The sequence below is a fragment of the Juglans regia genome, chromosome 5, assembly GCF_001411555.2.
Source record: "Juglans regia cultivar Chandler chromosome 5, Walnut 2.0, whole genome shotgun sequence".
NCBI lineage: Eukaryota > Viridiplantae > Streptophyta > Magnoliopsida > Fagales > Juglandaceae > Juglans > Juglans regia.
The window spans coordinates 21,870,261-21,884,769 of record NC_049905.1 but is presented as its reverse complement, the minus strand read 5'-3'; the positions used below and the strand labels follow the sequence as shown (position 1 = coordinate 21,884,769).

The 14,509-nt window shown below is 34.6% G+C and overlaps 1 protein-coding gene across 3 annotated transcripts in view; it reads right to left on the bottom strand.

Moving 5' to 3' along the window:
- The window catches only part of LOC109020928 (callose synthase 3), a 36,450-nt gene extending 22,372 nt beyond the window's left edge, over positions 1–14,078 (bottom strand). The window contains exons 1-21 of one of the 3 annotated variants that reach the window (XM_035690170.1): positions 13,916–14,078; positions 13,760–13,795; positions 13,357–13,614; positions 11,247–11,347; positions 9,899–10,023; positions 9,708–9,801; positions 9,406–9,516; positions 9,150–9,263; positions 8,332–8,424; positions 6,609–6,700; positions 6,323–6,449; positions 5,785–5,922; positions 5,608–5,684; positions 5,436–5,526; positions 4,290–4,412; positions 4,075–4,192; positions 846–1,180; positions 635–687; positions 484–544; positions 200–281; positions 66–115 (exon numbers count right to left, since the gene is read on the bottom strand). In XM_035690170.1, the coding sequence (XP_035546063.1) occupies positions 66–115; positions 200–281; positions 484–544; positions 635–687; positions 846–1,180; positions 4,075–4,192; positions 4,290–4,412; positions 5,436–5,526; positions 5,608–5,684; positions 5,785–5,922; positions 6,323–6,449; positions 6,609–6,700; positions 8,332–8,424; positions 9,150–9,263; positions 9,406–9,516; positions 9,708–9,801; positions 9,899–10,023; positions 11,247–11,347; positions 13,357–13,564 (2,193 nt within the window). In that variant the 5' untranslated portion in view covers positions 13,565–13,614; positions 13,760–13,795; positions 13,916–14,078. The remainder of the gene's footprint in view (positions 1–65; positions 116–199; positions 282–483; positions 545–634; positions 688–845; positions 1,181–4,074; positions 4,193–4,289; positions 4,413–5,435; positions 5,527–5,607; positions 5,685–5,784; positions 5,923–6,322; positions 6,450–6,608; positions 6,701–8,331; positions 8,425–9,149; positions 9,264–9,405; positions 9,517–9,707; positions 9,802–9,898; positions 10,024–11,246; positions 11,348–13,356; positions 13,615–13,759; positions 13,796–13,915) is intronic. The other 2 variants (XM_035690171.1, XM_035690172.1) reach the window with 2 other exon arrangements.
- Positions 14,079–14,509: the final 431 nt, after the last annotated feature.

Here is a 14,509-nt window from a genome sequence, read left to right as displayed (position 1 = left end):
ACCAAAAGTTACATTATGTTCCGAAAGATGGAGACAAAGCAGACATTAGCATAATCCGTCCATACAAGAATAATTGGAGCCCAGAGTGCAATCACAACGCCAATATTGTTCTTTGCTGCAAAGCAAATGAGCACATTATGAACCGCTTCATATAGGAATGAAGTATTTAAAATACAAGGCACATATTCATAATATTTACCACGGGGGAAAAACTCATGCCAATGGTAATTTCTTACTTGAACATCCATTATAGATTTAGTTGGACCCACCAGTGGCTTTATCTGCAAGGCAATGGATCATCAGAACAAGTAATAATGAATAAAGCAACTGCCTATGGACATACAACTGGAAGAGCTTACGCATTACAGCTTTGTTACTCCCTCAACAAAAATTTGCTTGGGGAATTATTTCTAGTATTTTTAATCAAATTTAGTAATGGTAGGTAAAAGCAACTACAGCTTCTATGATGTATGAAAGAATCACCTCTATATAGTAACTAAATGCCAACTTTGTTACTATAAGAAGCACCCAAAACATTGTGTACCTGCAAATTTTGAAAAAGAGATCAATATTGTGAATCATTAAATCATTTAAAGCAGCAATTCAACCCAGCTACCGAACACTACACTCTTACTTGAAAAGAGAAAACGCGCTCTCATGCATTCCCCTCCCAACATAAAGCCGAGGCTGCAAATTTGTAAGTCATAGATACAAATGACCCAACATGTATATAAGCAGATGAACACAAAGATGATGATATTTTTGTATAAGCATCTGCAATAAAAGCCTTAGTACAACACCAAATATAAATAAATCTGGAAAAATAAGAAGGCAATGATGCAAACCTGCGACCACCACATCATTAGCATCACAATCTTATAATTGGACCTCTCAAGAAAACGCCGAATGAAGGGGAAGAGAAACAATAACGCAGCCAGCATATTTGGTGACAAATAGATGACGACAGCCAAAATAAACAACGAAGGTGCACTCGAACTATTTCCAAACCAACTTTTGATGGTCTGGGCAAATCCAGGAGGATTCTCCCAAGTGTAAGCATAAGTAACTGGAAGAACTATCACCCAAGCGGCAGCTGAAACCACTTTTAAGATGTATCTAAGCCTAACATGGAATGACATACTCCATCGTGCTTTCCAACTAAGAATAACATCAAGGACAGCTGCACAAATCAAAAGAGAAATCATCTAGTAACAAGTTCTGCTCGATATGCTGAACTGTAATCTTATAGCCACTTGCAACAATAAAATTGAATTTATTAAGTCAGAGAAATCATCAAGTAACAAGTTCTGCTCGATATGCTGACCGTAATCTTATAGCCACTCGCAACAAAAAAATTGAATTTATTTCAATTTTTATAGCCAAAATAAAATTGTTTCATTGAGTCAAACTTTATTCGTAAACAATTTAGCAATTAACTCAATAGCCATGGGTAAAAAAAGAAAACATGTGGCATATTCCATAATAGCTTCATAGACATCCTCATACAACAGGTATGCATCAAAAATAAAAAATCACATTATGAGGCCTCGTTTGTTTTCACAAATCCTCTCAACTCATCTCATCTAATCTAATCATTACAACTTTCTCAAATTTTTACACAAAATAAAATAAACAATTCAACTTTTTTAAATCTCAAAACAAAAATAATATTAAAAAAATATATTCTAACAATATTTTATTCAACTTTTACTTTAATTTCAACTCATCTCATCTCATCTGTGAAAACAAACGAGGCCTGAGAATAAAGTGCTCGATTCCCCAAAGTTTGATGTCAAAGACATATGATGTGTATAATGGCAAAACCCATGTTTGAATATGTGATGATGCTGCACAACATCTAATGCAACAATCACATTAGATTGCAAGCGATACATAGGCGTTGAACAACACAAATACTGCAAAACTAGGGGTTGAAAAATAACTTAGTGTAGAGGCAGGAAACTATTGCTTGGCTTAAACTAAAAACTTCATAATAGAATTCGGGTAGATGAACTTATCACAGGGATGAGTCTCTAACCAAATAAATGTCAAGAGAAGATTTAGCTTGCCCATCTCAACCATATGAGTACTCTAAAACCTTCTTTGTCGCCCAATGCTGCAGCCCATCTCAGCTTGGCTCGAAAATTTTAACAAGCAATAAAATATGAAAAGATCCAAAGTAGTTTGGTTTGTCCTACTTTCCAATCAAGAGCTCAAAATATTTTATTACAGAAGCAAGTTGCTGACTGCCTTAATGATCATTTTTCATTTTTGTTTTATACTTACAAAAATCTTCATTTTTTCCATGAACATGCAACAAGCATTTATGATTAACTTCATCCATATAAATCAATTGGTATTATATTGCGAGGTAGCTAGGATCATGGGATGATAGAAAATTGGAGGACTTCCTCAAATCGAGAAAAAGAAAAGAGGGGGGGGGGGAGGGGAGGAGGGGCCTCTTACTTGGTAATCCACAAATTGCAACAATATGGAAGATGGCTCCCATATGTTCAACTTGATACATTTGTGAGGAGAGAAATAATAGAAGTTTTGAAGAACGGAAGGGGACAGTGGACAAGCTTAAAGTTTTCTTCTTCAACACTTTGTTCCTCTGGGCAGTCACGATAGATTTTAATGGACTAAGTGTCCATGAGTTTCTTGAATCGACTGTAAATCCTAGTTATGTTTCTATTGCATACATCCTGGGTACTTGAATCGTGCCTATTCTTTTATTAATAAAATTCATGATCTATTAAAAGAAAAAATTTAACAAAAAAACTGCATTACTCATGTACAGTGTTTACCCTTGATTTTGGAGTAAATTCAACCCACTTTTAGAGGCAGTAGATGCAGAATGCAGTTATCTATGTTAACGGTATAATTAAATGATAAATTCACACCTTCCTAAAAGCTTTTAATGGACTAGTTTTCCTGAGTTCAAAATTTCCTATCAGCTCAAGTATTTGAAAAACTGGTAATTAACAATCTGTATGTATGTCATTGTGGTTAACACGCCAGGCCCACCTAAACGCAAACTCTGTCTAGAGTTTAGGCGCAAAGTGCAAGCACACACCTGATTTAAGTAAAACACATTTTTTAGAATGATCTACAATAACAAAAAATATAATAAAAAAGGTTCAAAAGCGGGATGGTAATATATTTAGCCTATTAACTCAATTTATTAGAGTACATTGCAATGTTAAAATTATGTAATCAACCCATTACATAAAATTCAAACATAACACTTCAAATTATAAACAACTTTATAATTAGTCACATTAAAGTACCACCTTGAATCAAAATATACTAAAAATCCCATGACCAAAAAGCACAATAATTGCAGGTGTTCACTTCTATAGAACATAGGCAATCAAATATCAATCCATCTAGAAAGCCAACTTGGACAATTATATCGATTCAAAGCATAGACATGCCTAATAAAACATGTAGCACTAGAATACATCAATTTTTTTTATAAGTAGCACTAGAGTACATCAATGGTATTTGATATCAACAAGTGCATAAGAATATTTGTTTAAATAACGTTCTAGGTCTTGAAATTATATTATATAATTTAAGAAAATTATAAAAGTTTTTGGGTAGAGTTTTAGATCTACGGGAAGCAAGGGGTTGGGGTTGAGGTCAGGCTTGGTGTATTTTGGGTTGTTTTTAACAGGCTTTTTGGGTTATTAGGAGTTTTCTATTATGGGCAAGGTGTTCGCTTGTATACATTCAGTGTACTTGGTTACTCCTTTTGATATATATATATATATAACATTTTTACTTATCAAAAAAAGAAAATTATAAAAGCACTTTTTTCAGTACTTCAAGCTCACACAAAAAGAACCAAAACTGGTGCATGTATAAAATTTAACTTACACTTGGCCTTCACTTTTGTAAATGTGTGTCCATATAGAGCAAGAGAAGACTATAAAATTCAATTATTTCCTTTCTTTTTTTCATGCCGGGGTGGAGGGCAACAGTAGTTTTATCAAGATATTTAAGCATTATAATACTATTGCTTTCAACATGCAAACATGGGGGAAAGCAGATGGAAATGTTGTTACCTACCTTGACCAAGCTTCAATATTGCTGCTGTTATAAAGACACTCAATACCTTCTTGAATACATCAGAACTAAAGATTGAACTTGGATCCCCAGTGCTATTCCAAGCAACAATGATCATAGCCTTATGATAAAAATAGCCACTTTCAGCTCCATTCCATATGATTGATGACATAAATGAATAATAAGAAAAACAAATTGCATGGGGTAGAACTTGGCACCTGTAAGCATAGAATGAAAAAGCTCCACATACGGTCAAAGCTTCTGAAAATATGCCAAAATGATCGGATCTCAACAAAATTAACTTTTCCCACCCATCGATCTCTAGTAGCTGGCTTGTTATCCTGGAGAAGATTTATGTTGTAAAAGATGAGATTATAAAATAATCAAATAAATACATTCTGCACACTTGAACTACCACCTTTTTTGTAATATTCATCCTAAAAATTTGGGGACCTTCGACAAAGATCTAACTATTAAGATCAATGGAAAATTGGACATGTAGCACAATTGTAAGCATAGAATGAAAAACCAATTTTGTAGGATTCACAAAACAATTTAAGGCCTTGTTTGTGTAACAAGGTATTCTCATGTAATTTCATATATTCTCAGATATTTCTTTCCCAAACATCACACAAGCACAAAACACTTTTCAATTTCAAATCTTTAACTTTTTCATCTAATCATTATCTAATCATTATAAATTTCTTAAACTTTCAAATAAAACACAAATAAAAAAATATATATTTCAAAACAAAAATTATATTAAAAAATAATATTCAAACAATATTTTAACTTTATAAAATTTTTATGAGAAATGATTTGTACAAGCCCCAAATAGACAAGCCCCATACAAGCCCTTGTAAAAAAGTGGACCCCACCTTAAAAATGTGTAAAAAAAACTATTCTTTATTAGTGGGACCCATTGTTTTACAAAAGGTTTGTATGGGGCTTGTATCTAGCATTACTCTATTTTTATTTAACTCTTTTCTCTCCTTTCCCAAAACCCAATTAAACATCTTAACTCAAACTATTTCACTACTATTCACAGATATTATAAGTGTCCAAACAAGCCATAAGTCTTGGATTTCCACTCAATGAACCCCAAAAGAAAAAGAAAAAGGAAGGGTCATTAACAAGTTCCCAAGTACATAGAAACAACTTCCTCCCCAAATCCCCAAAGTAGACAAACAGCTCGAAACAAATTCAGTTGATATACATAATATCAATACAGCTAACATATATCCACAAGAAACTCCATGTCATCTTATAATATTTTTTCAGAATGGTTGGAGGAGAACATATGCTAATACTTGGAAGAAGCATGAAATAAACAAAAATAAATGGAAATAACCATCATTGCTTACTCCATTGTTCTCAGGAATCTGATCAATGGGCAAACAAAAAAAATCAGCATCGGCACGCATCGGCCAGCCCAACCGGAAACAATCAACTGACCTATGGTTATACAAAAGAAAATTAATCAGAATAAACTCTAGGTAACAAGGAAATGGCTCAAAATAAGTAAATGGAAATAACCAGAAGTATTCGTTCAAATCATCATAGTTCCTCCACTGAGAATGCTTTGATCTCCCTTTTTTACTTCTTTCAGCTTCCTGCAGAGCAAAACAATCATAACACATGAAAAGATATAATCAAAAGGAAGAAGCAGCACTCAAATTTTGCGGACTCCAAGAAAGGAACTGCACACAATACCTTAGCAATCACTTTGTAGATTGGAGTAACAACTTTCCTTAAAAAGGCCTCTTCTTCACCTCCATATGCTGGCTTTACGTTCTCTCCGGTCATGGGGCTAACATTCCCAGCAAGCATACCATACAATTCAAACGCCATCTAAAAAACGCAGAACAAATAAGCACCAACTCTTATTCTATGAAGATTACGTCTATGAAAGCACATCTTGGAGTTGAATAACCAATTGTAAGATGTTTAGAGCTTTGAAAATAGATATATCACCATGAAAATGCTTCACATGGCATTCAAACAAGTAATGCCACAGCGAGCTACAAATTACGATATTGCTTTAGAGAGAATGAAAAAGAGGCCATTTTACAACAAAACATGTATTGCCTCAACACTAGAAGTGTTACACATTCTACTCATCTGAGCAATGTAACTAGCTAAGAACAATATTTAGATTCAAAGGGCTTCCTTTGGGTGGGGGTATTTGAGTTAAGAGGGTGGCACATTAGTAGGTACAATCATAGAAGAAAAAGAACATCTGGAAACATACGTGATGATAAATATAGCAAAGGCATTCTGGCATGAATCTTAAATTTGCAGCTTCACCCCATATCAGCAGATACAGACCCATGTATAGTAGTTTGCGCTGTTGCACTTCTTGCTGAATGGTCGGTAACCTGAAAGTTTAGAAACTTAAAAGCATTAAACAGATTATTGAAATTGAAAACTAAGGTTATTACTTGAAGCTTGCCCAACAACGTATGAGGCCAAGACATAGCCACCAGTATGTTGGCAGCTGCCATATCAGTCAATCCTATTCATATGAGAAGGCTTACCAAAGGCTACTTTTGCGACCCAGGTACTTGCACCATTTTTTGTAGTTCTTGAAAAGTTTTTTCATCACTTCAGTTAAGGCACGTTCATCCAACTATGCAAGAAATATGCAGGTGTTAAGATAAAAGATGAACTACTAAGCGTATGGAATATATTTTTGCATTATGCACCTGTATTTAAAAATGTAGGCTGAACACACTTTTTAAGTTCAACTCCATTTTGGAAAATATCAAGAATAGAATCAGGTCAATATCACCCCTTTTTTTTTACAAGCTAATTTCACCCTTCCATGTACATAGTTTTTTTTTTTTTTTTTGTGATCGATTAAAGGATAGTATTGATATTAACTAGGAAAAAGGAGTAGCCCCAGTGTATAGAACGTATACAAGCAAAAACAACTAGTCAAGATATGCTCTCTTCTCATAATTCATAATCATTCTCAAAATACGTAACAGGTACTTGTGCAAGAAGCATAAAATTTAAGTTACCACATAAAAAAATAAATATGCACATATATAGGGAGGGACTGGAGGGAGAAGGGGGAGGGAGGGAGGGAGAAAGAGATCAAAAAACTACTGTTTGGATTAAAAATAAAAATGAGAGAATTCCTAATCAAAAAACTCGCTGCGTAAAGACCCAGCCACAAAGAAAATCAGCTACTCCATCCATTCAATAATGTCGGCCCCTTCTATTTTCGTGTAATCTTAGAAAAATCAAATGCAAAAGCTTTAACTTGCTGCATAACACATCCAAAAAAATACAGCTAGTCCATCCATCCAACATTGTTAATACCAAACACCATATTCATGAGCCACTTGAAATGTCAAATTGAAAAAAACTATTGAGTTTCTCAACCGTCCCTCTGGATGGAAAACATGGAACCAAGTTAAGGAGTTGAACGTAAGGTTTGGTAATTCACTTCTTTACTTAAAGGCAAATACCTGTTCCATTAGAGTTGCAAGTTAACCGAGACTGGTAATCATTATTTTTAGTTTAAGAGAAATGATTGTTCCTTTGACAAACTGGATTCCCACAAAAGGGAACAACGTAATGGAATAGTAAGAATACTTATTCCATGCTAAGTGCCCCCACAGCATCATTGCATGTTTACAAAGCCTAAATTGCTCGACATGTGGTGGGGAAGTTACCAAACATGAGCACAAATTTGTTTCTCTTTCATATATCTCGCTAAGCAAGTTTGTTAATAAATAATCAATATTTTACTAAATAAAGCAAAAGGCATAGTGTGAGGACACAGGTAGCATTTATTAAACAAACTCAGCAGTGAAATTGGTTCTCATAGAAGGTTTATAGCAGTGAAAGTTGAGTGGCAACAAAAATCCTAGAACACCTAGGATTGGTGCAGTGTCCCCCCACTTCATGGAAGAATTGTTCTAAGTAGGTGTGGTGGCTGTCTCAAACGTCATGCCAATAACATAAGGTTCCTTTCAGGTGCAATGGACCATGAAGATGGCACCGGCAGAATTGGTCTTATGTTGACATCACTGAAAGGGAACAAGTCCTCCAAAAGGTATAGTTTATGGATGTTAATACAATCCATTAACTTCAGATCAAATTGTTGCTAAAATAAACTTAGCAAGTATTACAATCAATACAAATCACTGATTTAAAAGGGGATAGAAACCAAAGAAACAAAAGCAGTGGACAACATGGAAAGAAACAGAAGTATATCCACTGAGACTAGGCGTTTGTGCAAGGACCAACCTTGGGTTGTTGATCAGGCTTCGGAAATTGTCGTATGTGGACATTTGCAAGCAATAAGATTAGGTGCTCCCTTTGATTTGCCACATTATGCTTCTGCAAATAATATGATCAATGAACTTTAAATTAAAAAAATAAATTCAGTAGGCTATAATCATTTCAAGTAGCTTTCTCTAAAATAAAATTTATGGGTGCAATCGGTCCAGTCCAGGGTCACGGACTGAAAAATTCAGTCCATCCTTTTTCTGGACCAGACCAGACCATTAGTTATCGGTCCAATCAGTCTGATTCGGTGCATATGAGTTAGGAACATTTTTTTCCTCTCTTCTTTTTTTGATAGATAAATTAATACAAAAAAATTAATTAACTTAGTAAAATCAAAATTAAGTGAGCTCTTTAATGTGGATTATGTAACTAACTCATTAAAAAAATAATTAATTATAATTATAATTTATATTTATGATATTAATAGTTACTAACTTAGTACTTTAGCAGAGTATGTATCTACATATAATATCATATGATTTATCATATGATATATTAGTTAATTGATAGCATATATTATTTTACATTTTATATGGTCAATGGTGATAGATTAGATAAAATTACATAATTAACTTCTACAACTACTATATAAATAATATATTATATATATTTAAAATATTTAAAAAATTTAGATGTAAGTGATTCAATTGGTTTCGGTCCGGTCCAATTGGTTTTTCCGGTCCGGACCAAAAACTTTTCACCCCTAAAAACAATCATGCAGGAGGATCCAACAACATTGGTAAAAATTTAGATACAGATCCAATTACTTATATCACCTGAAAGCCAAACATGGCCTGGAGCCAATCCAGAATGTCTTCATCTTTCTTCTGGTAGTCCTTAGGCCAAGGGAGACCCCTAGTATTACGAAGGGCGTAAACAGCAGCTTGGATCTGCAAATCAAGGTATTATAACAGTACACCAAACATAAAATAACTGTACTGAACATGGTAAAAAGTGTGGAAATTGAAAAATACCTCAGGGTATCTCATAACTGTACTGAACATGGTAAAAAGTGTGGAAATTGAAAAATACCTCAGGGTATCTCATAATTGGCTGATCTTTACTGTCAGGATCAAGCGGAAGGATATTGTAAGGGACATAGTACTCTGTCTTTTCAGCAACCTTATCTTGAACATCCAAAATCTTATAAAATATCAACCATGAATGTATCAGTCATATATGCAGCATTATGAAGCAACTTGAAGTTTCTAAGTTGATAGCTAGTTCAATTAATATAATTTCAAAATGATGAAACCTAAACAAACAAAGCATGCACAAAAAAAAAAAAAAAAACAGCTTTAAGATATAAAGTTCAACAAATGTCACATATTCACCTCGCGATCAAGTTCCATAGATTGTGTCATATTTACAGCCTTTAGAACTTCAAAGAGAACATTAGCGGTTTGGTACGCCTTTGTAAGTTGCGCACTGGATGCAAACAGAAAGTCCACAGTCAAGTAGAGCATTGACAAAAGCAGTTTCCAATCATACCAACTAAAGACCTAATAGCTTCCAGAGGACCCACCGATCAGCTTTATCAGCAGCATTTTGCAAAGCCTGTATATATTTCTTGTAGTAATTTTGATAAAAACTCTGCATTTCCCGCGCATCACTTTTTTTTACCCTTCCCATTAATGTAGGATCATTCTCCTGAAAGAGTTACAAAATATTAAGAAACAGCTGTAGCTGATAGTCAGCACAAAGAGAAAGAAAAGAAAACATATAAGCTAAAAGCACTCAGATCTGTTTTTTTTTTTTTTTTTTTTGACAGGTCAAAGTAAAACTTTATTGATAGTAAAAGGCATAGCACAAGTACACAGTAGGTATACACAGAATACAACTAATAACCACTAAGCACTAGTCATGGATACAAGCAGATTATGAAAGCTGTCCCCATTACATACAAGCACTCAGATCTTACAAAAGGCAATTGATAAATGCTACAGAAAAGCACCAAATTTGGCTTCAAAATATCTTCTTATTTCTGCTTGTTTTTCATCATGCAAATTAACTTTGTAATACTGTATTCAATGGCTTCGCCAACCAAGACTCCTTTAGAACATAAATTAGCCACTCCATCTGCTGTTTATGAATCTCAACAACAGATTCCATTAATTCCCAAGATGCCTGAGGAGCCGTCAACATGAGAAATTTCCACCCATATACTCCAAAAATCCATAATTGGATACTTTAGGAATGACCTCTAGCCTAAATTCCTGGTTTTAAAAGTATTACCATCACCGTAGTTATAAACTTCTTTTGGCATAAACATAAACCAAACATAGGACAAGAGTAAGATATGGGGATGTAAATAAATAACGCTGCTCAATAAGCTGCTCAAAATCGACTCAGTCAAACTCGAGTTCGGCTCATTTCATTTATTAAACAAGCCATTCATGAACTTGTAAATTATGATCGATTATTAAACAATACAACTTGGATAAAGCTCGGCTCAACTCGTATAAGCTCATGTAAACTCGAATAACTTCAACTTATTATTTCTTATAATATTATCTTTATAGTTATAATGAGAATATTTTTAATATTTAAAAATGTCAGAGGAAATCATGTTCCTAATACTAAACATAATACCTGAATCCTTATTAATATAATCATTGATATATGTATATATAAAAGTTATAAAGATTGTTAAAATTTGTACTTGAAGTTATAAAATACAATATAAATAATATTTTCTGTCAAAGTAAGCAGTTGTGAACAAGCTCGAACTCACCCAAATTTTAAATGAGTTGTTCATAAATATAAAATCCAAAATCCAGCTAATTGAAAGCTTGATCTTGAAAGCATAATCTTATTATATGTAAAACAGTCTTGGTATGGACTTGAAACAAAGAACATAATATAATGCTTACTCTTTCAAGACGTTGAAGAAGGGCAGTTTTAAATTGACGGACGCCGCGTCCACTAGAAGTTGGATCCAACCTATGAGCTTTCTCAAAAGCATAAAACCGGCCTACATCAAAGCCACAACAGATGAGACTAAGAAAATTGAAAAAGAAATATACCACGAGAAAGTAACAAATAAAGAACATCTACATCTCAAACAAGCTTAGTGAACATGCAAATATAAAAAATAAAAAGTAATAATCGGATGTATGTTGAAAATAACAATAATAGAATATACAGATGACTTGTAACAGGCCAAAAGCAGAAATTAGTTACTCTCGAGCAGCATTGGTATAGGCGCACTTAAACAAAAAGAGACATGGCCAAAGTGATTCACTTACCATACACCTTATAATTGGCTATCAATTTTATTTATCTTTTTGTGAATGAGTGGCTATCAAGTACCTTATGTGCATATCAAGTAAAGCACAAGATAATTATGTGCAATGTTATGTCCAACAAGTGCAGCTTAACTAATCAAGGTAGCATAACATTACATAAGAAAGAAAACGGTTCTAAAATTGAAACCAGCATTTATATTATATGATTGCAAATTCTAGAAATGAGTAGTTAGTAAGAGGTTCAACCAGAAGGAAAGCTCATACAGTAGTTGAACTAGTAATTCTTTCATAATGTAAGTGTGATATCCCATATGATATTGATAAGGATAGGTGGTGTATGGGATCCCACATTGCTTGGAAAGGAGAAGTTATTGCTCTTTATAATGTTCCAATGGGGCTCCAATTATATCATTGACTAGTCCTTTTGGAGTATAAGTCATGTGGTTTGGGCCTTCCATTGGGGTGTTACAAATGGTATCAGAGACAATCTCAACCAGAAATGCAGAACTTGAGCCGTGCCACCTACAATGGACAAGCCCGACGAGGACATCAAGAATGTAAGGAGGGTAGATTGTGATACCCCATATGATATAGATAAGGGTAAGTGGTGTATGGGATCCCACATTGCTTGGGAATTAGAAGTTCTTGCTCTTTATAATGTTTCAATGGGGTTCCAATTGTATCATTGACTAGTCTTTTTGGAGTATAGTCAATATGATTTGGTCCTTCCATTGGGGTGTTACAAATGGTATCAGAGACAATCCCAACCAGAAATGTGAAACTTGAGCCATGCCACCTACAATGGACAGGCCCAACGAGGACGTCGGGAATTTAAGGGGAGTAGATTGTAATACCACATATGATATGGATAAGGGTAGGTGGTGTATGGGATCCCACATTGCTTGGCAATGAGAAGTTCTTGCTCTTTATAATGTTTCAATGGGGCTCCAATTGTATCATTAACTAGTCCTTTTGAAGTATAGGTCATGTAGTTTGGGCCTTCCATTGAAACATTACTGCTTTGTATCACCACCAATGGGAATGCTACACAATTTATCATTTCAGATGGTGTAACTCAACAACCCAAGACAGTACTTTTTCAAACGTTGCACCATGCTTTCTTCCTTGAATAAGAAAATGGCAAATCCACAATAACCAAACAAACTGGAGGGGGGAACCTGATTGTATAGCCTAATGGCTGAAACCTAAAAACATTTTAGAAAAATCCAAAATTACACTCCATTTTAATTTGGTTCCCAACTGGATAAAGAGCTCGGGAATGGAATAATATAATAACTTACAACATCCTGCCCCCTAGCACCAGGAAAGTCATATCCAACTCAGTTTCTAAATGCCTTGCTCTTGAAGGTAGAACATGTGACCATGAGCGTACTTGCACACAATCGATCAGAGAACCCAATATGCCAATGCAAAGAAAGAGACAAATAAACACACAACCACTTAAATATGCAAAACACAAATCTTTTCTTTTGAACGGTCTTAAACATGCAAAGCACATATTTAACAAGCAAGATCAGCTCGGAAGAAGTCATTGCCTTCATTTCTAAGCAAATTTTTTTATGAAAGCTCGATTGGTCACAATTGCAAACTATACACATCGTTCAAACAAAATTATCAGGATATCAAAACAGAACAAGTACCGAAAACAATAATTTTTTTCACAAAACAAACGCCAGTAACAATACAAAATTTGCAAAATTATACATGAACTTACAGAGATAAGCCACTCTGGGGTTGCTCTTTTCAACTTCATTGGCAACACGAAGAATCGGAGCAATCTCAACGAGAGACGACGGGACAACCTCACTATCAAACATCGTCTCCCCAAGGTTCCCAGCAGTCTGCGTCCGCATGATCCGCCTCTGCGGCTGCGGAGGCTGATCGGAACTCCCAGCTCTCATCGAAGACGACGAGGACAACATGTTCACGGACTCCTATCAGAACTTTAAAACCCAACTCCCTAACTTCCCCCCTAAGAAAAAGAGAAAATTAAAAGGTCAAATCCAAGACAGTGAAACACAAATCAAAGCAAGAGAGCAGGGTGGAAGGGCGTAAAAAACAAAAAAAAAAAAAAAAAAAATACAAAAACAAAAGGATCTTTTTTATGTTTTGCTCACCAACTGGTTGAGAAGGTTAAACTTCTGAATCTGCATCTGCAACATTACAGAGAGAGAGAGAGTAAAAACCACTACCAAAGCTAAGAAGCAAACTACACATAACGTGAACAAAAATAGAAACTTAAAGCTTAGAAGAGAGAGACAGAGAGATCTCACGGAGAAATAGATGTAGATGGGCTTCAGATGAAGCACGTACAAACCCTAAGAGAGAGACAAGATTGTGTCTGCTGCAATGTTAAGCTAGTTAAGAGAGAGGAAACAAAGCAGAATGAGTGAGAGAGAGAGAGAGGGGGTTAGCTGTTGCTCTAAGCGAAGATGTGAGAGAGAGAGAGAGAGAGACAGAGACAGAGACGGGGGGATTGAGGGAGTGTGGGCAACTGCCACTGTTAGCATGCAATTACGAGACTGCCACGGGCTCTTATTCGGGCGTATGCGTCGTTGCAATTCACTAAATTACTCAAAAGCCCTTCTATCCATTTTTTAAAAAATATAACATTGGCATTTCTTATTTCCATTACATCAAGTTATTGAGTTCATCCATGAGATTTAAATGAAATTTATTTTAAATAAATCCAATAAATTGGTTAAAAGTGGAAGCAATTTCAATATAGAAATTAAATAGTTCTTTAAAAGAATCTTTTTCTTTCTAAATAAAATATTTAAATAATATTTTATAATGAGATTTTTCTTTTGGCCCAATAAAAAAATATGAAATCCACGTCATAACTTATAAGGGAAAATCGCATGAAA